We start from the raw sequence: 22890 nt of genomic DNA, 5'->3' as shown, positions 1-22890 counted from the left end.
AAGATAGTAGAAGGTGCTAGCGACTAGTTGAAAAACTAATTTACTTATCACATACTCGGTCTTATGCTGTAAGAATAGTAAGTAAGTCAGTTTATGCTAAGCCACAAGAAGATCATATGGAAGCTGCCATGAGGATAGTTCGATATTTGAAGGGAGCTCCAGGAAGTGGAATCATTTTCAAAAGGAATGGCCATTTGAAGGTTGAGGCATACACTGACGCAGATTGGACGGGCAACCCAAATGATAGAAGATCAACAGCTAGTTACTTTACACTTGTTGGAGGCAACCTGCTAACTTGGAAAAAGCAAGAAGCAAAAAATTATAGTTTTTTCAAGCGCAGAGGCAGAATTTTGAGGGATCGTTAAAGGCATAACTGAAGTATTGTGGATAAGAAAATTGATGACTGAGATTGGGTTTCCACCACAATTGCCAAGCCTGTTGAAATGTGACAACAAAGCCGCAATCAGCATTTTAGAGAATCCCGTGCAACATGATAGAACAAAACATGTTGAAGTGGATCGACACTTTATCAAAGAAAAAATTGAGAATGACATTATTGAGCTTCCATTTGTGAGATCAGAAAATGAGCTGGCTGATATTCTTACTAAAGCAGTTTCAAGACAAGCCCTTGCTAAAGTTCTAACCAAGCTGAGTATTGGTGATCCCACTACTCACCTTGAGGGGAGTATTAGAATATCATAATTAGGGAACAAAATCAGAAAAATATCAAAGAGGGTTAAAAAAAATCAATATAATTTATTAGGATATTATTCTATAACGGGCATACTCTTGGTCTATATATTGGTAAGAACCTTGTAATCACAGAGTAAAAATATGAATAATAAAATTAATATTTTTTTTAAATAACTCTTCGTTTTTTTCTAAAATTCTTTGTACTATGGTAACACTACATATGCTGATGTCTATGATGATATACTTAACTAATTTTTCTGATGATATTCTTTAGGAAAGAAAAGTAAAAGAGGAGAGATTTGACCATTGACATTAGTTGTACAAAATATATCTTGGTATACTCCAACGTTTTTCCATTCTTTTGAATTTTTTTGGTCATTGCTGATGTGATTAGTTAGTTAAGTTTCAGTGTAAAAAATAGACAAGTAAGGTGGTTTAGGTGTATAACCGTATATAACCTTTGCCTAATGTGTAGTATATAAAGCTAACTGTGTTACTTTCTTTGTTACTACAGTATTGCTCTTATGCTAGAAAGCATAGATACATAGTAACTATGACATTTTTTCTGTTCTAACTTTTGTAATTTTTGTGTATAAGTCTTAGAAATGAAGTTTTGATTACAAATACAGCTTAAAGTTGGAAGCTTTACAACCTTTTAAGGATATCCACCAAAACATTTTGAAGGCATATCACTTACAAAAGAAATAGAATCAAAGGCTTTGTTTTTTTTTCTTTTTGGATTAAGCAATCATTTTTGTGCTTAAAGTTCTTTCTTTCAAACTTTAAAGTCATACATACATAGATCATAGATGATAGCCACTTAGTCAGCTCCTTCTGCATTGCTGATTCAGTAAGCTCTTACTCTTAATTTCATTTGAAATATAAAATTATTTTATATTATTATGTTTACATTTTTATGTTATCTTTTGTTTTCATGATAAAGACCATGTTAACAAGTGCGGTTTCTCATTATTGTTCTAGAAAATATTGAGAACTTTTTCTGTTCAAAAATCAATATTGGATTGGAGTGTTTTGTTTTTAAGATTTTAAAATGAATAAAATCTAAATGGGTCTTGTTATTTTACCAACGAAGATGAACTTTTGCTTTTGCCAACTCCTAACTAAAATACACATGCATACTTCATTCTTAAAAGTTTATGTTACCCTTTCTCTCTTCTTTCACACGCCTGTTTTCTTTCACTCCATCAATTTCACTTCTCTATCCTCAAATTTCAATCCTCGCCACCGAAGTCACTTCCTTTCAAATCATCATCCTCTTTCCACTCCATTACTCTTCTCTTCCTCATAGGTGTATGAACCTTAAGTCCCTTCGATGTTCACATTAATTAAAGTTACCACTACCATTTATTTTATTTGCCTTGTACGACTGATGGTGGTTCGTATATTGTAGACGAAGATAACGTTGTGACAGAAGATGGTGAATTTAGCGTCGAAATAGAATTTGGTTCTAGAGAGTCGGTGATATTTATAATCAAAAACTACATACTATTTTTGGAGGAGTTGATTACACTGTGTATAAGTCTGGGCCACAGATATTCTATGCAAAATACAAGGGCTATGGTACATGATGCGATTGGCTTATTCGAACTAGTTTGATTCGAGAAAAAACTTGTTGGGAGATCAAAAAATACAATGACAAATACACATGCACCATAGACACGATTTCACAAAATTATGTTAAATTATACTTAGACACAATTGCAAATGCTCTTAAATCGTTAGTTGAAACAGACCCGTCGATAAAGGTAAAGTCAATTATTGCATAATTTCAATCCTTACAAACCACTCACAACCAGTCCTACCCGTTGCGCGATAGATGCATGACAGCAAGTGGTCAGGCAGATCACACCATTGATTTCCTATTGTGTTTCTTCTCTTCTTTATGTCAGCTTCCACTTCTAGCTTCCCGCTAACCGTTGACATTTTTGTCAACTATAAAATCCTCTCCATCTCAATAAAAATCTGCATGCAATTACGGACGGTAAGCATTGAGTGATCCGTACGATTTACGAGTTGCCAAAAAAAAATTACAAGAATGAAAACAGTTTCAATCACGAATAATTATACATGAAGAATACATAGAAACACAAAGTGCACCGAAGGGAATACATAGGTATAGGGGTGTTCAAAACCGATCCGGACCGAACTAAACCGCAGAACCGAACCGAAAAAACCGAAAACCGAATTAACCGAAAACCGAACAAACCGAAAAAAACAATGTTTTGCTGTTTTTTTGCGGTTCGGTTCGGTTTTCGGTTCTTGACACTAAAACCCTAACCGAACCGAACCGAACCGGTTCTTTCCAAAACCCAAAAAAATAAAAACTACCTAGCCGGCTAGCCCACCCCCCAGACCCCCACCTCCCCCCCAAAGGCCCAAACGCGTTAGTGCGTTACCCTACTGCGCAGTCCCTCCCCAAAATCCCCAAATCCCTAACCCCCAAATCCCAGATCGGAGACAGCCGCCGGAGCCACCAGCCCACCACATCTCGCCGTCTGAACCACCCACTCACCCAGACCCAGCCACGGAGCCAGCCACCCAGTCACCCACTGAACCAAAAGCCACAGGGGACCCCTAGCAGACAGCATCGATCTCGCCACCTCCGACCTCGCCAGTCGCCACCTCCGACCTCGCCGCCTCCACCTAGCAGGGTTTCTGGGTTCTGTAGGGTCACCCACGATCAAGACAGCACCGATCTCGCCACCTCTGACCTCGCCAGTCGCCACCTCCGACCTCGCCAGTCGCCACCTCCGATCAAGTGCATATGGAGCCCGAGCCATCTATTCAGGTAAACTTTACTGATGTTTTGTTGGTTATTGATTTGAACTTCAGTTGCTGCTGCCTGCTTGCTGGTTTCTGTCCCCCAAATGTTTTGCTTGCTGATTTACTGGTTTAGGGTTTTGTTCAGTTTATTGCTTGTTTATTGATTTAAACTTCAGTAGGTTTTGTTCAGTTTATTGATTTAAACTTCTCACCGGGATCTCATCGGAAAATTCCTACCGAAAAAAAAAAACAAAAAAACAGTTCCCACCACCATTGCTAATTGCTATTGCTGTTTCAAGCAGAATTTGATAACAAACACTACGTTTCGTGTTTCCTTTCTCTCTAATTGAGTTCAACACAATGCCATTGAAAAGTCTTGAGAGTTAGTCTCAATCTCCAATGCTCCATGCTTATGCAGTTGCATTGCTCCTTCACTGCAACTAATGAAAGTTACATTGCCATTTGCCAACATAGCTTAGTGTTTCACGAGCACTGAAAATTTCATCTAGTGTTTTTATGGTTCCAAGGTGTTACCTGCATATGTGAATTTTATGATATGATAGGAGGTCAAAGATTTTTTTTTAATTAGCATTTCTTTTTTCTATGTTGTAAGATCCAAACTTTCCTCAGTATTGGTTTTGGTGTTTATTTTGGGAATTTATTATGCATCACTAAGTTATTATGCTGGTTTAGTTTATTATGATCCAAATTTATTATGCTTGTTTAGTCTTGTTTTGTTTATTGCTTGTTTAGTCTTGTTTTGTTTATTGCTTGTTTATTGATAGCTTATTGCTTGTTTATTGGTTTTTTATTGCTGGTTTTGTTTATTGCTTGTTTAGATTATAAGGATTTGTTCAGTTTTATTTATTGCAGGTTTATTGATAGCTTATTGCTTGTTTATTGGTTTTTTACTGCTGGTTTTGATTATTGTTTTGTTTATTGCTGGTTTATGTACTTGATTTATTGGCTTGTTTATTGCAGGTTTATTGATAGCTTATTGCTTGTTTATTGGTTTTTTACTGCTGGTTTTGATTATTGTTTTGTTTATTGCTGGTTTATTGCTTGCTGATTTATTGTTTTGTTTATTGCTGGTTTATTGATAGCTTATTGCTTGTTTATTGGTTTTTTACTGCTGGTTTTGATTATTGTTTTGTTTATTGCTGGTTTATGTACTTGATTTATTGTTTTGTTTATTGCAGGTTTATTGATAGCTTATTGCTTGTTTATTGGTTTTTTACTGCTGGTTTTGTTTATTGTTTTGTTTATTGCTGGTTTATGTACTTGATTTATTGTTTTGTTTATTGCTGGTTTATTGATAGCTTATTGCTTGTTTATTGGTTTTTTACTGCTGGTTTTGTTTATTGTTTTGTTTATTGCTGGTTTCTGTCATTGATTTATTGTATTTGTTTATGTAGTTTGACGTCAGTTCAAGTGAGAATATGGGCGACACTGGATTGCCTCCCGTTCCTATTCCGAATGAATCAACAAGCATCAGATCTCCGACTGCATTGCCTCCTGTGCCAGCTCCTCATCGAAACACAAGGAAGCTTGCTAGTAGAGGCCGAGGGAAAAGGCGGGCTGTTGAAGAAGCTCCCGTTGATGACTCTGCTGAAACTGAGACCGATGAAGGTAAGAGAAAACCTTGTAGACCTAGGTCTTGGACATGGGATCACTTTACTAAAGATGAAACTAGTAATCCACAGTATCCTAGAGCTAAATGTAATTGGTGTGGGGCTAGTTATGCATGTGATACACATAAAAATGGCACTAGTAACATGAAAAATCAGTTGTTGTCGCAATGCAAAAAATTTCCGAAGGAGGCATTAGATCCTACCCAAAAGATTCTTTGTTTTCAAGATGTGGTAAAAGATGATAGGAAAGGGATAGGTAGTTCACTTTCTGCCGTGTCATTTGATGTTGATCGTTGTAGACAAGCGCTTGCTAGAATGATTATTGTGGATGAATTTCCTTTTTCGCATGTTGAGGGGGAGGGTTTTCGTTATTATACGAGTTGTTTGCAACCCAAGTTTCCAATTCCTGGAAGGCTCACAGTTGCTAGGGATTGTTGGAAGCTTTATTTGAATGAAAAAGTTAAGTTGAAGTCTGTTTTCTCTCAACCAAATCAAAATGTTTGTTTGACAACTGATTGTTGGTCATCTGTGCAAAACTTGAACTATCTTTGCCTTACTGCTCATTACATTGATGCTAATTGGAAATTGCAAAAAAGAATCTTGAATTTTTGTGCTATCAAGAATCACAAGGGGGAAACAATTGGTAGGAAGATTGAGAGATGTTTGTTGAGCTGGGGGATATCCCGGGTTTTTTCTATCACTGTTGATAATGCTAGTTCAAATGATGTTGCACTTTCTTACTTGAAAAATAGAATGGAGGATTGGAACTCACATCCATTAAGGGGAGAGTTTTTACATGTTAGATGTTGTGCTCATATTTTAAATCTTGTTGTGAATGATGGGTTGAGAGAAATGCATGAGTCAATTTTAAAGATTAGAAATGCAGTTCGGCATGTGCGTGCATCACCTGGTCGTACTGAGAGGTTTAAAAGTATGATTAAGGAAGCTAGAATTCTGGAAAAAGGCACTGTCCATTTAGATGTTCCTACTAGGTGGAACTCTACCTTTTTAATGCTTGAAAGTGCTTTGAAGTTTCAAAAGGCATTTAAACGTTTGGGGGAGAGAGATTCTGAGTATGCTATGATGGCTGGTGGGATTCCTAGGTCTGAGGATTGGGAGAATGCAAGGCATTTTGTGAAGTTTTTAAAAATATTTTACGATGTTACTAACCAAGTTTCTGGTTCAACGTTTGTGACATCTTCTCAACACTTTAATGACTTTTGTAAAATATTGTCTACACTTAAGCATTGGATGGGAAGCTTGGATACGGTACTTTCAAGCATGGCTGAGAAAATGAAGTCCAAGTATGATAAGTATTGGGGAAATATAAAGAACACAAACATGATGATTTTCATTGCAGTTGTTCTTGATCCTAGGTATAAGCTTCAATTGATTAAGTGGAGTTTTGAAAAGTTGTATGAAAAAGAAGATGCTGAATTCTTAACTTCAAAGGTGAAGGAGACGCTTTTTAGGGTGTTTGATAGCTACAGGCTGTTTGGTGGTAACTATCAAAGGTCTACTCGACAAGATCCTCCTGAAAATAGCACACAAGAGCTTGAGGCACATGAAACTTCTTTTGCTATGGAATTTGAGAAGGAAATGCAATTCAATGAGAGTGCTAACAAGAATGAGGTGGAGTTATATCTTATGGAGGCATTAGAGAAGAGTGGCGTGCAATTCGACATTCTAAATTGGTGGAAAGTGAATTCCACTAAATTTCCAATCCTTGGGCAGATTGCAAGAGACGTCTTAGCCATGCCAGTTTCCACAGTTGCTTCAGAATCGGCATTTAGTACTGGAGGAAGGGTGTTGAATAATTATAGGAGTTCTCTAACACCGATGATAGTTGAAGCGTTAATTTGTACCCAAAATTGGCTCCGAAACTCTCCAAAACTTGTCCTCGAGGAACTCATCGAGGAATTGGAGAAGTTGGAATTAGGTATGGTTAAGTTTCTACTTATAATTTTCTTTATTTTAATCTAGTTTTTATTAATATATATTAATTGTTATCATTGTTTCTTGTTTTATATATTTTGTAGAACTTGCACCCACTCGTGATCCTAATGAAGAAGATTCTGGTGTTGAGTCTGATTAAAGTACATCTTGTTAAGTTGTTATGGTAGGAATTTTTTCCTTATATTATTATTATTATTATTATTATAATTATTATTGTAACTCTTGTTCTTATTATGTAACTATTTTTTTTTATTTCAGGTTGGTTTGCATTATGAAGTTTAGCTATTTTGTTGGAGAAGACACCACAACTTTGCTAATGACAATTTATTTTTATTTTCAGTTGTGTTTACTGTTGAACTATTAAACTTCTTTAATTGTCGTATTTGAATTCTGTTGTCGTTATATTTCCTTAGATCAAGACTTTGTTGGCTATTGTGTATTTTGGTTTGTCGATTTCAATGTTATGACTTTGTTAGCTATTTTGTATGACTTTGCATAATAGTATGGTAGAATTTTTTTTGAATGAAAAAACCGAACAAACCGAACCAAACCAAACCGATTTTAATTGGTTTGGTTTGGTTCGGATGACCTTGAAAAAAAAACCGAACCAAACCGAACCGCAGCTTAATTAAACGATCGGATCGGATGGCTTTTCCTTCAAAAACCGAACCAAACCGCACTGCGAACACCCCTACTATTGCCTGCTGCTTTCTGGTGCTGTGTTCTGGGTAGGGGTAGTTGTTTTATTTTTTTGGAGGGACTAAGCACCACTGCGTGGATTAGTAGTGGGTAATAGTTTTTGGCCGTCCTTTCTATTTCTGCGTAGTTTTGGTAGGCTGACGGTGGTGCTCCTCCCTATCTTAGGTATGCATCGGTGGAGGGATGAGGGTGTGGGTGCTCCGATAGCTCCGTCCAGGGGCGTTCCCTCTCTCTATGCATGGGTGACCAGTGATGTTTGGGGGGTCCCGTTGCGGATGACGGAGGCGGATCTCCAAAGGCTCCGTGATCAGGGGGCGGTTTGTGGGGGCGACGATGCGGAGCGGCAATACGAGCTCGCCCTCCCCGATGCTGATGAGAGGGTTTGCTACCTGAACCTCGATTCACCGACCCTTCCGGATTGGATGTGGGTCTATGAATCGATGTTCACTCGGCTTGGCGTGCGGCTCCCCTTTTCGCCCTTCATTCAGGCATTGCTGAGTCGGTGTTCCATGGCGCCGTCTCAGCTTCATCCAAATAGTTGGGCGGCTGTTCGTACTTTTGAGCTCATGTGTGAATACATCGAGCTTCCGGTCTCCGTTCCTGTTTTTCTTTTTCTTTTCTTATGCACTCTTCCGACCAAGGAGGGAAAGCATAAAAAAGGATATATGTTGTTTAGGGCTCAGCCTCATCAACGTATATTCAGGTTATTTGAGGACTCCTTTCACGGATTTAAAAGGGAGTATTTTAAGGTGCGCCCTGTTCAAGGGCATCATCCTTTCTGGTTGACGATGGAAGGTGAACGTCGGTTTCCGACTTATTGGAACTTTGGTGCCGGGCCGTCGGTGTTGACGAGAGTTACCTATGATGGCTTGACTCCGGAGGATAAAGATATTGCCAGCGTCCTTTGGCATTTGTTTGGGGAACGACCATTGAATCCCCGAGACGTTTTGGGGGACCCTGTGGCCTGCCGGTCGTATATTGGTGTGTTTTTTTTGGCGTGTTGCCGAGTTTGGGACTTATATTTTCCCTTTCCCTTTTCAGTTGAGATTGCTGGTGGTTTGACCTCGCTGGCGAGGCTCAAGGCTGCTATGGATCGGGAGGAGGCGTCGTCGGCTTCTCTGTCTACCCCGTTGTCCCATCCAGCCGCAGACTCCCGGGTTATTTCGCAAGAAGTGATCTCGGCTGGGGCGAGGGTTGAAGCTCGGGTTTCCCCGGGTCCTGTGAATTTGCCCGAGGAGGAGGTAATTGTAGTCTCAGCAGCCGAGGCTTCTCGAAAGCAGAAGAGGCCCGAGGAGATTAGTAGTGAGAACCTGGAGGAGGAGGGTGTTGTGCCTTCCGTGATGGATCAACGCTTCGATGCTTCGGCTTTCATTGACCAACATTTGATGCCCGGTACTGAGGGGTTTTTTATGACTGTGACGTGGCCTTCCAGGCCAAGTCTATTTATTGCTCCCTTTTCCGATCCGCAGTTATTGTTCGGAAGGCTGAACCCGTGATGGCCCAAGTTGGCCTTTTGGAGAAGAAGTTGCGCCATTTCCAGGCCGAGGTGGCCAAGCTGAAGGAGCAGCTTGAGGTTGCGGAGGTGGCTAAGGAGAAGGCTGTGAAGTCATCCGAGGAGGCCGGGGCTGAGATCCTCTGTCTTTCCGAGGTCGAGGCTTCGCTTTTGTCTCAGCTGGGCGAGGAGCAGAAGAGGGCTTCCGACGCTGAATCCCAGGCTGCTGTGCTCCTTGCTGAAGCAAACTCCCTGAAAGTTGAGGTTGCGGGATCAAAGGCTGAGGTGGAGGCACTTAAGAAGGAGAAGACAGAGCTTCTTGCCGATGTGAAGGAGGCGGTGATGGCGGCCGAGGAGACGATGAGGGCTGAGGCTCAAGTGCTCGCTCTAGGTGCCGACGTGTCCGTCATGGGGGAGTTCAGGGTTGTTCAGGATGGTTGTATTGTGGATCTTTGAGTAGATTTTTTTTTGTTCTGCTGATTTTATGACTTGTAAATTTTTTGAGATTTGACTGGCTGTGTGGCCATGTTGTGTCGCTGGATTGTTGACTTTGTTGAATGACTAGGCCGATCGGGCCATTTTATTTTTATTGAGCCGTGTTTGTTGGCTCTTAGATATTTGTGGATAGTTGCTTTTTGGGTCGGTCAGGCCTTTTATTTTGCAAGCCGTTTGTATTGGCTTTCGGTAGCCGTTCGAGTTCGTTAGCCGTTTGTATTGGCTTTTCGCTAGCCGTTCGATGTCGGTAGGCTGTTTAGTAGTGTGTGGATATCCGTTTTTAGGCCTCGAGGGTGATCGATTATTGATGTTGGCCGTGCGTTCTTTTGCTGTTACGAAAGCATAGGGAGAAGCGGGGCAGGTGTATTATGGAAATTTTATTAAGTTGGGCCTCGTTAAAACCCTCCGACGTGGGAGGAAAGAGTACCCAAAAATAACACTTGTGAAAAATAACGAGTAAAAGAGAAAAAAACAAAAGAATAAGTAGAAGAATAAGTAAAAGAGGAACTTGAAGGTAGGGGATGAGCCTACGCGTAATATCATTGTAAATTGGCGGCGTTCCAGGTCCTCGGGATCTCGGTGCTGTTGAGTCTTTCGAGCTTGTATGCTCCCTTTCCTACTATTGCCTTGATTCTGTATGGGCCTTCCCAGTTAGGGGTGAGCTTCCCTTCTCTGGGGGTGGGGGCACCGATATTGTTTCGTCGTAGGACGAGGTCATCGGGTGCGAACTCCCGTCGGATTACACTGCGGTTATACCTTAAGCCGGTTCTTTGCTTTAAGGCTAACTCTGGCATGTGGGCTATGTTTTGCACTTCCTCTGTGAGGTCCCGTTCTGCCTCTTCGTCGTTACTTCCAATTGTTCTCCGGGGGCTTGGGTTTCTAATCTCTACTTGGACAATGGCTTCTATGCCGTATGTCAGGCGGAACGGGATTTCCCTTGTGGAGGTTTGGGGTGTGGTTCGGTATGACCAGAGGAGTGATCTGAGTTCGTCGGCCCATAGTCCTTTGGCCCCGTCGAGTCATTTCTTGTGTCCCTTAACCATTATCTTGTTTGCGGACTCCACCTGTCCATTTATCTGGGGGTGTTCTACTGAGCTGAAACGATGGGATATGCCAAGCCCTTCCAAGAATTCTCGAAATTTTTTGTCGGTGAATTGGGTTCTGTTGTCCGAGATTATGATCTCGGGGATCCCAAACCGGGTAATTATGTGTCTCCAAAAAACTTTCGGCATTGGATTGCCGTGATGGAGGCCAAGGGCTCGGCCTCGATCCATTTGGTGTAGTAGTCTATGGTGACGATGAGATACCAGAGTTGTCCGGGTGCCGTGGGAAAGGGGCCGACAAGGTCGACGCCCCATGTTCCAAATGGCCGTTCTGCCATTATGACGTTGAGATGGTATGGAGCGGCTTGGTGGAAGTCGGCGCGTGTCTCATTTACTGCAGTTTTTTACCAGCTGCATGGAGTCCTTGATAACTGAGGGCCAGAAGTATCCAGCCCGAACGACCTTCTGGGCTAGGGTTTTGCCCTCGATGTGATGGCTGCAGCAGCCTTGTGGATTTCTCAGAGTATGTACTTCGTGTCCCCGGGCTCAACGCACTTGAGTAGGGGATGCGAGAATCCTTGTTTATACAGTTGTCCTAAAACGACGGTGTAGTTAGCGGCTTCCCGTTTTACCCGATTTTCTTCTTTGGGGTCGTCGGGTAGTACCCCGTCAAGGGGGTATTGTAGGATAGGGGAGGTCCACGATTCCAGGTCGTAGATCGGTAGAACAGTGTCGATCGTGGTTGCTACGGACGGCGTTCGGACGACTTCCTGAATTAACGACCGGTTACCTTGTCTTGGCTTGGTGTTGGCCAATTTTGAGAGTAGTTCTGTGATAAACCACTATTTTATGGTTTATCTTGTGCTCAATTGAGTGGATTTTATCAATCTTTCATACACTTATTCATATGATTTGCATGAGTTTACGTTTTCCTTCCTGATTTTGTGCTATGATTGAAAACATACTTCTTTGGTCTTAATTTTGATATGTTTAATCTTCTCTTATTACCATTCGATACCTTGATATGTGTGTTAGGTGATTTCAGAGATTACAGAGTAGGAATGGCTTAGAGGATGGAAAGGAAGCATGCAAAAGTGGAAGGAATACAAGAAGTTGAAGGAACTGCAAAGCTGTCAGCCTGACCCTCTCGCACTAAAACGACCACAACTTAAGCTATAGAGGTCCAAATGATGCGATTTCAGTTGCGTTGGAAAGCTAACGTCCGGGGCTTCGATTTGATATATAGTATGCCATAGTTTTCCTGACGCTAGGCAATGCGAATGCGTGCTCCACGCGGACGCGTCGCAGTGACGAAAATCAGCGTGGCAGATTTCTTCTCCAGCGATTTCTGGGCTGTTTTCGACCCAGTTTTCGGCCCAGAAAACACATATTAGAGGCTATAAAGTGGGGAAATCCATTCATTCAAAAACATGTCTTCTATTATTCACTTTTCATGATTTAGATGTAGTTTTTAGAGAGAGAGAGGTTCTCTCCTCTCTCTTAGGATTTAGGATTAGGATTACTCTTAAAGGATTTAGGATTATTTCTTCTTCATCACAGGTTCAATGTTCCTTTAATTTATTTTCTACTTTTATTTTATTACTTTAATTGATATTTATCTTTTCAATTTAGCTTATAAACCTTTCCATGTTAGATTTGAATTTATGTTTAAACGTAGTTTGGGGTATTTTAGATTTATGATTGCTTTATTCTATTTATGAATGCTTTTAATTTAATTTAGATATTTTTTTCCTCTTGGCTTTAATTGATTAACTGGAGACTCTTGAGTTATCAAACTTTTCGTGGTTGATAATTGTTATCTTTGCTAATTGACTTGAATTCTACTAACTCTAGTCCTTTCTTAGGGATTGACTAGGACTTGAGGATCACACTAATTAGTCCACTTGACTTTCCTTTGTTTTAGTAAAGGTTAACTAAGTGGGATCAAACTCAATTCTCATCACCACCGATAAGGATAACTATGATAGAACTTCTGAATTTTCATACCTTGCCAAGAGTTTATTTTATTATTATTATTTTATTTTTCTTGCCAATTAAATTACCTGTTCCTTACTTTCAAAACCCCCAATTTACAAGACTCATAACCAATAATAAGAACACCTCCTTGCAATTTCTTGAGAAGACGACCCGAGGTTTGAATACTTCGGTTATCAATTTATTTAGAGGTTTGTTACTTGTGACAACCAAAACGTTTGTACGAAGGGATTTTCTGTTGGTTTAGAAGCTATACTTACAACGCGATTATATATTTGTGAATTTTTTCACCGATAGAAAATTCCATTCGTCAAAATGGCGCCATTGCCGGGGAATTGCAAACGTGTGCCTTATTATTGGTTAATGTAAATATTTTCTTTTGCTTGTTTATTTGTTTTTATTTTTGTTTTTATTTTTGCTTTTTCGTAAATTAAGAGGTTATTGGTTTTTATTTAGTTATTAAAATTAATTTTTTCAAAAATTTGTTTTTGGTGTTCATCTTGATCTTCAAGTTGTTCTTCGTGTTCATCTTGACCTTCAAGTTGTTCTTGGTTGTTTTCTTCGTTTTGATCTAAAAAATTTAAGTTTGGTGTCATTTTATTGTTTTTCTCTTTCCTCATTAAATTCAAAAATATCTTTTCTCTTTATTTTAATTGGATTTTCGAATTTTCCTTTTAAAAAATTCAGATTTTTATTTTAAAATTTTTATCTTATCTTATCTTAGTTTTAAATTTCAAAATTCAAATCTTTTTAAAAAATATATCTTTTTCAAAATCTTATCTTATCTTATTTCAAAAATCAAATTTCAATTTTCAATATTTAAATTCCAAAATTCAAAATTCAAATGTCAAAATTTAAATTTAAAAATTTTAAAAATCAAATCTTTTCAAAATTTAAATCTTTTTCAAATCTTTATCTTATATTGTTGACTTTTTCAAAAATCAAAATTCAAAATTGAAAATTCAAATTTCAAATTTCAAAATTTCAAATTTCAAAATTTAAAATTTAAAAGATAATTTTCAAACTCAATTTAAATTTCAATAACCTTTTAATTTAAAAATATTTTTTTTGTTTTTAATTTTTATTTGTTACTATGAACTCTCACCCCTTTGGCTATGAGTCTGGTTACAATTATATTGCAGGAAGAGGAAATTACAATGAAAACAGGCATCAAGGTTGGAACAATCAAAGATAGGAGGAGCCACAAGGATTTGATCAACCCTCATGGCAACAACCACCTCTAATGGACTATCAACAACCGTTCTGTGATGCATATCAAGGCAATGGCTATGGTGAGCGCTCCTTTGATTATCAACAACCACCACCATATGCCTATAAACCCTTTCCTCAACATAACTTTGGACTACCATACTCACAAGTCCCTTTCCACCATTCACCTCCATATGACCATAACCCTTACCCACCGCACCAACCACACCCAGAACCACCACCTCAATATTCACCATCTCCATATCCTTATCAATAAGAACCACCTCCGTATTATGAGCCCTCTCTCCCAACCAATGAACCCTCATATCCATCCCAATCTCCAATGGATGACATCCTTCGCGTTCTTCTTCAAGGGCAAGCGAAGATGCAAAGGGGTGTACTGGAACTCACGACTGCCTTAACCGAGGTAGTAAATAAATTAGCTTCCCAACATCTGAGCATTCAAAGTACTCCCATGGATACATGTGAAGAATCAAAAGAAGAGCGTAGCATGAAGGAGACACTAGAAACTTCGGTGGACAATGAGGAACATGGCTTTGTATTGGAACACGTGGAGGAAGCCATAATAGTTGCAGAGGAAGAAGTGGTTGAAGACTTAGGAGATGCAAAACGTCCATGGGAACCTCAAGTCATAGAGCCCCCTTCCAAGAAGCTTGAAATTAATGTTGAGGAGGGTGTACAACCTCCAAGGCATATCATGGCTAAAGACTTTAAAGAGGTTGATCAAGAGATGGAGATTAGAGAAGAAGAAGTACAACCTCCCATGCCCTTGGTGAGCAATAAAGAGGAGATTGAATTGGAGGAAAGCTACCAAGAGGACGAGGTTAAAACTGAAGAAGCTTGCAAAGAGGTGGAAGTTGTCAAGAAAGGACACAGGGGAGTGGAGCTTGATATCACTTTGCCAAGGTTGCTGGAGACCTCTCCACCTAAGTCACCATCATCCTTCACAACATTCAAGAGGGTAAAATTCATATCCCTTAGCTTTCTCATTCCACTTGAATATGGTTTACTTGAGACAGATGGTCAGCTTAGAGCTCTTTGTGGCTTTAAGAGCAAGAGGGAGATGGTTAGTTGTTGGCAACACAATCCTAGGTTCCTTGTGGTTGGAAGCTCGAAATCTAAATGCAAGAGTTGGTGTAGAGCTCAAAAGAATGGGTCTAGGACGCTGTTTGGATGCCTCAGTGAGAATTCGGTTTGCTTGTCACCCGGTTGGAACACTAATGATCAACAAGAAGACGGGTGCAAAAGCAAAGTTTGGGACCCCAGAATTCATTCCAGCAATCAACATTCATGGGGCCTTGTCACTTGCTTTAACTTACTTGAAGGCTTTCTGCGCCTAGTTTGGGATCTCGGAGGCTACTGGAATTCCAAACATTGGTGGAGATTTTTGGATGAATTCAAGCACAAGCCACCATAACAGGGAGCTCACCAAATATCCAACTTAAGGACTTTAACTAAAAGTGCTAGGTGGGAGACGACTCGCCATGGTATGATCATTCCTTTTATTTAGTTTTGTTTGTTTTTGACTTTTATTTTATTTCATTGAACCTGGAATTATTCATAACATCTACATTAGCATCTGTATACTGCATTCAGCATTTTGTATAAAAATAAATAAATAAATAAATGCACGCGACGCGTCCGCGTCACAAGTGCATTAGGAAGAAAAGAAAAGTGAACAGAGAGTCACGCGAAAGCGTGGCTAGAGGCGTGCCTTAGGCACAAATTTACCCACGCGATCGCGTCGCTGACGCGTTCGCGTCGTTTGCGAAATAGCCTTCGCACGCGTCCGCGTCACCCACGCGAACGCGTGGCTCTGTAAAATTGACGTAAATGGGTGTATGGCATTAACTTATGATGGAGTGGGGCTGGAATGATGCTGGAAGCACAAGCCCTACCACGTGAACGCGTGCCCCACGCGTCCGCGTTGTTTTCAAAATATGGCCATTCACACGATCGCGTCAACCACGCTACCGCGTCACCCAGATTTTTGGCAAAATGCATTTAAAACAGAGAGTTGCGCGACCGCGAGGCTGCCCTCGCGCTAATGGCACAAATCACTCCACGCGAACGCGTCACCCACGTGTCCGCGTCACTTCATAGAAGCGCTATTCGCGCGAACGCGTGACCCACGCGCTTGCGTCGCCTGCGCCACACAACTTATCCAGATCAGCGCCAATTATCTTATCTTTTCTTTTCTAATCCTAATTTCTTCTATCTTTTCTTCTTTCTTCTTCCTTTTCTTACTTTCTTCTTCTTCATCTCTTTAACTTCTCATCCCTCTTCACTTCCATTCTATTAATTTATTTGCATACTTTCATTCATTGCATTATTTTCATTGGTGTTGGAAATTTATTTGGGTCATTATTTCTTATATTTTACTTGTGGATTGTTAAGGAATTGTTTGACAATTATATATATTCATTTTATAGGGTTGCTTGCATGTTCAATTTAATACTTTCAATAGCTTATTTACCATGCATGCTATGTGTTTGTGAAAATGCCCGTATGGCATTGTGCACTATTTTTAAATTTCTTTTATTCTACTACTCCAAATGCTTGCTTTTCACAAAACCCCTTTTTATATTTTATTAATTAAATATAATTGTTATTACAAACATGTTGTTAGTTTAAAAGACTTGGTAATCTAACTTGGACATCGAATGCTTGATCTATGCTACTCATGCCTTTGACCAGCATGCCAATATACATCTTGCATTTAATTGTCATTACATGCACTTGCTATATTTCCATTGATGAACTTTTCACATGTAGTCATGACCATGTGTTAACGTCATTCTTCTTTATTGTGCATTGATTACCAGTTTTTCCGCTCTCTTCCTTGCTCTAACCCTTAGCTTTAAAAGTTACTTTCTTTTTTCCTTTTCAGGATGGCCACCAAGAAGGGTAAAGAGAAAGCTACTCCCAAATCACTAGTAAGGAAAGGAACAAAAAGAGCCCCAGCTGAGGAACCACATCCCCCATCCACTTGCACATCTTAGCATGCACCGAGGACGGTGCAATCTTTAAGTGTGGGGAGGTCGATACCGATCTCCGTGGGTTAGTACCTTCCTGTCTCAACACCAATGTTTAATTTTTCTTTGTTAAATTAGTTGTTGCATTTGCATGTTTAATTGCATGTTTGTTTGATTTTATGCATTTAGTTACTACTTGGTTAAAGTAATAAATTTCTTTTTAGGACTCTATTTTTGAAAATTTTCACTAATTTAAATTGAAAAATTTTTATGTTAAAATTTGTTTGAAGTTGTATTTGGAACATGGTTTTTGAGCCAAAGAACACACAACCTGTGAGATTTTGAGCTTATTTACATAGTTACATTATTTAACCATAAATTTTTATTCTTGTGTGTTTTCTCCCTTGTAATTGCAATCTTTGCTTTGTTCCATTCTATATATCCATTATTTAGTGTATTTACATGCTTGCATATGATTGAGGCCATTACTTGTTTTAGCTCACTTCTCCCAAATAAGCCTACCCTTTTATGTCATCCTTATTAGCCACTTTGAACTTTTTAACCCCTTCTGTTTTATAACCACATTACTAGCCTTAAGCAGAAAAATAAATTAAAAATCTCAAGTTGAATCATTGGTTAGCTTAAGATAGATATTGTGTATAATTTAAGTATGAGGAATTTTATGGGAACATAGGGATGATAGAGAAAAAAAAGAAAAATTAAATTGAATAAGTTATTTGAAAATTTGGGAAGCATGCTCATGTGAAATCAAAATAATTAAATTACCAAGTGCATTGAAAAAAAAATATTTTAAGTGATTAAATAAGGGGATACAAAAATTTCCCCAATGCAAAATAAAAAGAATCAATGCACATGGAACAAAATTCAAAAATTAAATTTGGTACATGAGCATGTAATACAAAAGTGGAAAAATTTGGGTAGCTAGGTAAAGCATTTTAAATTATATAAAGTATGTATATGTTAGGTGAGATCTTAGACTAATCAAGGATTCACTTTGTTAGCTCACTTAGCCTTATATATATATATATATATATATATATATATATATATATATATATATATATATATATATATATATCCTTACCTTTACCTCATCCCCATTACAACCCTAAAAAGACCTCATGATGTTTGCATTGGTACGTTAAATATTTGTTGATTGGTTAGATGAAGAACAAAGTTTAGAAAGCATGATTAGAGAAGAGTAGAGTGAATTACTCTATACACTTGAGAGACTAGAGTGATATACACTACGAGTGAGGGTTTAGTGCTTGATTCTATGTTCCCTGCTTTTATGAGCTATCTTCTCACAAGTTTACTTGTCTTTTATTATATGATTTGAATTAGTGGAATTTGAATTATTTTTGTCTTGAAAGATTTATTTACTTTTAACCAAGTAGGTAGAAACATCTTAGCATGTAGTTGCATTCATATAGATAGGTTGCATTTCATACATTTTACCATTCCTCTACTCCTTTATATCTTCTCTTGAGCATAGCATGAGGACATGCTAATGTTTAAGTGTGGGGAGGTTGATAAACCACTATTTTATGGTTTATCTTATACTCAATTGAGTGGTTTTTATCAACTCTTTACTCACTTATTCATACAATTCGCATGTTTTATATTTTCCTTCCTGATTTTGTGCTATGATTGAAAACATGCTTCTTTGACCTTAATTTTATTAATATTAATTCTCCCTTTATACCATTCGATGCCTTGATATGTGTGTTAAGTATTTTCAGAGATTATAGGGCAGGAATGGCTTGGAGGATGGAAAGGAAGCATGCAAAAGTGGAAGGAATACAAGAAGTTGAAGGAACTGCAAAGCTATCAGCCTGACCCTCTCGCACTAAAACGGTCAAAACTTGAGCTACAGAGGTCCAAACGACGCGGTTCCAGTTGCGTTGGAAAGCTAAAGTCCGGGGCTTAGATTTGATATATAATATATCATAGTTGCCCTAACGCTAGGTGATGCGAACGCATGCTCCACGCGGACGCGTCGCAGTGACGAAAATCAGCGTGGCAGATTTCTTCTCCAGCGATTTCTGGGCTGTTTTCGACCCAGTTTTCAGCTCAGAAAACACATATTAGAGGCTATAAAGTGGGAGAATGCATCCATTCATGGGGAGGCCTTCTATTATTCACTTTTTCATAATTTAGATGTAGTTTTCAGAGAGAGAGGTTCTCTCCTCTCTCTCTTAGGATTTAGGATTAGGATTCCTCTTAAAGGATTTATGATTTCAACCCTTTATCAGGTTCAATATTCCTTTTATATTTTTATTTATTTATTCTAATGCTTTTATTCGTATCTGACTTATGTTACCAATTTGGCTTCTGAACTCTTTATGTTTAAATTGATTTTCTTCTATTAATGCAATTGAGGTATTTCAGATTTATGACTTTTTATTTAGCTTTTTATATTCTTGACTTTAATTGATTAACTGGAGACTCTTGAGTTATCAAACTTATCGTGATTGATAATTGTTATCTTTGCTAATTGACTTGAATTCTACTAAATCTAGTCCTTTCTTAGGGATTGACTAGGACTTGAGGATCACACTAATTAGTCCACTTGACTTTCCTTTGCTTTAGTAAAGATTAACTAAGTGGGATCAAACTCAATTCTCATCACCACCGATAAGGATAACTAGGATAGGACTTCCGAATTTTCATACCTTGCCAAGAGTTTATTTTATAATCATTTATTTGTTTTTCTTATCATTTAAATTACCTGTGCCTTACTTTCAAAACCCCCGATTTACAAGACTCATAACCAATAATAAGAACATACCTCCCTGCAATTCCTTGAGAAGATGACCCGAGGTTTAAATACTTCGGTTATCAATTTATTTAGGAGTTTGTTACTTGTGACAACCAAAATGTTTGTAAGAAAGGGATTCCTTGCCGGTTTAGAAGCTATACTTGCAACGAGGATTTATTTTGTGAGATGTAGCTTAAGTTGTGGTCGTTTTAGTGCGAGAGGGTCAGGTTGACAGCTTTGCAGTTCCTTCAACTTCTTGTATTCCTTCCACTTTTGCATGCTTCCTTTCCATCCTCTAAGCCATTCCTGCCCTGTAATCTCTAAAATCACTTAACACACATATCAAGGCATCGAATGGTAATAAGAGAAGATTAAACATATCAAAATTAAGACCAAAGAAGCATGTTTTCAATCATAGCACAAAATCAGGAAGGAAAACGTAAACTCATACAAATCATATGAATAAGTGTATGAAAGATTGATAAAATCCACTCAATTGAGCACAAGATAAACCATAAAATAGTGGTTTATCAGTCTGCTCTTGCATTTCATTCCCTGGGAACGTGCTGTATGGTTATTCGATCGAATTCTTCTTTTAGCTTATTTACCTTGGTGAGGTATTGTTGGAGTAAGGGGTCTCGTGTTTGGTAGTCTCCGTTGACTTGGGAGCTGACTACCTGTGATTCGCTGCATATCTCTAAGACTTTTGCCCCGACCTCTTTGGCTAGAGTTAAGCCGGCTAAGAGAGCCTCGTATTCTGCTTGGTTTTTGGAGACAGGGAACTCGTACCGAACAGATTGTTCGATTACGACCCTATTTTGGCTTTCGAGTATCACTTTGGCTCTGCCAGAGGTAATGTTGGATGAGTCATCTACGTGTAGCTTCCAGGTTTTGGTGGTGGGATTTCCTGGTGTCATCTCGGCGATGAAATCTGCCAGGGCCTGTGCTTTGATCCCGGTCCGGGTTCGAATATTATTTGGAATTGGGATAGTTCGATGGACCATGCTAGCATTCGTCCCGCTAGGTCGGGCTTCTGCAGTACTTATCTGACCGCTTAGTTGGTTTAGACTGTAGTGGGGTTTGCCTGGAAGTATTGGCGAAGGCGTCGGGAAGCTGTGAGGAGCGCGAAGGCGAGCTTCTCGAGGCGGGAGTAGCGTGATTCTGTGTCTTGGAAGACTTTGCTTACAAAGTAGATAGGTCACTGGGCCTTGTTTTCGCCTTCTCGGACCAGTGCCGCGGCTAGTGCTCCTTCTATTATGGATAGGTATAGATAGAGGACCTCCCCTATTTGGGGTTTGGCGAGAACGGGGGGTTCCGCTAGTACTGCTTTGAAGTGTTGGAATGCCTTTTCGCATTCTGTATCCCATTTGAAGGGGGTTCCTTTCTTCATAAGTTTAAAGAAGGGGATCGCCTTCTGGGCCAACGCGCCGAGAAAACGAGATAGGGTGGTCAGCCGGCCAGTCAGTTTCTGGATGTCTTTGAGGTTTTTTGGACTTGCCATTTCGAGTATGGCTTTACAGTTTTCGGGGTTTGCCTCTACCCCGTGTTGTGTGATCATGAACCTTAAGAATTTCTCTGCTTCCGTCCCGAATGCACATTTTGTCGGGTTGAGGCGCATTTGGTGCCTCCTCAGAGTATCCATTACGAGCTTGAGGTCGCTAATGAGTTGTTCGCCGGATTCGGTCTTCACGAGCATGTTGTTTATGTAAACTTCTAGCTTGTTCTTGGATAGGCATTGGAAAATTTGGTTGATGAGCCTTTGGTAAGTGGCTCCGGTGTTTTTAAGGCCAAAGGGCATGATTGTGTAGCAGTACGTGCCGTTGGGAGTGATGAAGGCCGTTTTCTCTTCGTCAGGTCGATGCATGGGTATCTGATTGTACCCGGAATACGCATCCATGAAGCTGAGATATTGGTGGCCGGTTGCGGCGTCTACCAGCCCGTCAATATTTGGTAGGGGGAAGGCGTCTTTTGGATAGGCTTTATTTATGTCCGTGTAGTCGATGCACATCGGCCATTTCCTATTTGCTTTTTTTACTAGCACGCCGTTAGCCAGCCAGGTCGTATAAGGCAGTTCCTTGATAAAGCTCGCTTTGAGGAGGGCTTTAACCTGTTTGTTGACCTCGGCTGCTCGGTCGGGGGATATTTTCCGTCTCCTCTGTGCCACAGGTTTAGCCTTGGGATCTACGGCTAGTCGGTGAGATATTAGGTTGGGGTCTATTCCTGGCATGTCGGCGGGTGTGAATGCGAACAAGTCTCTATGCCTTAGGAGGCGTGAGAGATCTTCTTTAAGATCGTACGGGAGGTTCCTATTGATGAAAGTGTACTCTTCTTTGGCTTGCCCTATTTGTAGTTTTTCCATGTCTCCTTCTGGTTTCGGCCTGGGTTATCCATCTTATCGGGCATCCAGGTCGGCTAAGAATATGCCAGCCACATCGCGGGATCTTTTTCGCAAGGCTAGGCTGGCGTTGTCGCATTCTACTGCGATTTCCCGATCTCCGTGGATGGTTTCGATGGAGCCATCTTCTGCTGTGAACTTCATGAGAAGGTATTTAGTGAAGATGACGGCGGAGAGGTCGTTGATTGTTTTTCTTTCGAGGATGACGTTGTAGGCGGTGGAGTCTTTGAGGACCACGAACTCGGATAGGATTGTCTTCCTTTGGTTTCCCGTCCCTATGGTGAGGGGAAGGACGATGAAACCGTCTGGTTTGAGGAAGTTGTCTCCGAGTCCAGTGAGTTCGTTGCGGTCTGTTTGTAGATTGTCATTGCGGAGGCCAAGCTTGTCGAAGGCTCCTCTGAAATGGATGTTAGAGTTTGCTCCTGTATCCACCAGTATTCTTCTGACTAGCCCGGTTTCGATCATTGCCGAGATGACGAAGGGGGCGTCTTCCGCCGAGGTTCCATATTGGCAGTCCTCGGGGGAGAATGTTATCGCCTTACCGGTGGTGGCGGTCGAGGTTTGGTTTCTGACTGCCAGGACATTGAGATCCTTCTTGAGTACTGATTTTGATTTACCTGGGGTGTCTTTGCCTCTGATGGTGTTTACGATTATGGTCGAGTCTGTCTTTGGGCTTTCCCTGGGGGCTTATCTCTGCGTCCTCGGGTTGCGTCCTTCTCT

At 39.9% G+C, this 22890-nt stretch overlaps 2 protein-coding genes across 2 annotated transcripts; one reads left to right on the top strand and one right to left on the bottom strand.

Annotated features, from left to right (window-relative positions):
• The first annotated feature begins 3837 nt into the window (after window positions 1–3837).
• LOC112785636 (zinc finger BED domain-containing protein RICESLEEPER 2-like) lies at window positions 3838–7203 on the top strand. Its single transcript, XM_025829086.1, has 6 exons — window positions 3838–3859; window positions 4317–4350; window positions 4459–4530; window positions 4677–4737; window positions 4893–7047; window positions 7148–7203. The coding sequence occupies exons 1-6, from the start codon at window positions 3838–3840 to the stop codon at window positions 7201–7203; spliced, it is 2400 nt and encodes a 799-aa protein (XP_025684871.1).
• Window positions 7204–22167: 14964 nt separating this feature from the next.
• LOC140183010 (uncharacterized) lies at window positions 22168–22635 on the bottom strand. Its single transcript, XM_072231002.1, has one exon. The coding sequence runs from the start codon at window positions 22633–22635 to the stop codon at window positions 22168–22170; it is 468 nt and encodes a 155-aa protein (XP_072087103.1).
• Between the last annotated feature and the right edge of the window lie 255 nt (window positions 22636–22890).

This window comes from Arachis hypogaea, chromosome 20 (assembly GCF_003086295.3).
Source record: "Arachis hypogaea cultivar Tifrunner chromosome 20, arahy.Tifrunner.gnm2.J5K5, whole genome shotgun sequence".
Lineage (NCBI taxonomy): Eukaryota > Viridiplantae > Streptophyta > Magnoliopsida > Fabales > Fabaceae > Arachis > Arachis hypogaea.
Note: the sequence above shows the minus strand (reverse complement) of the source record. Positions and strands in the feature narration are given on the sequence as shown.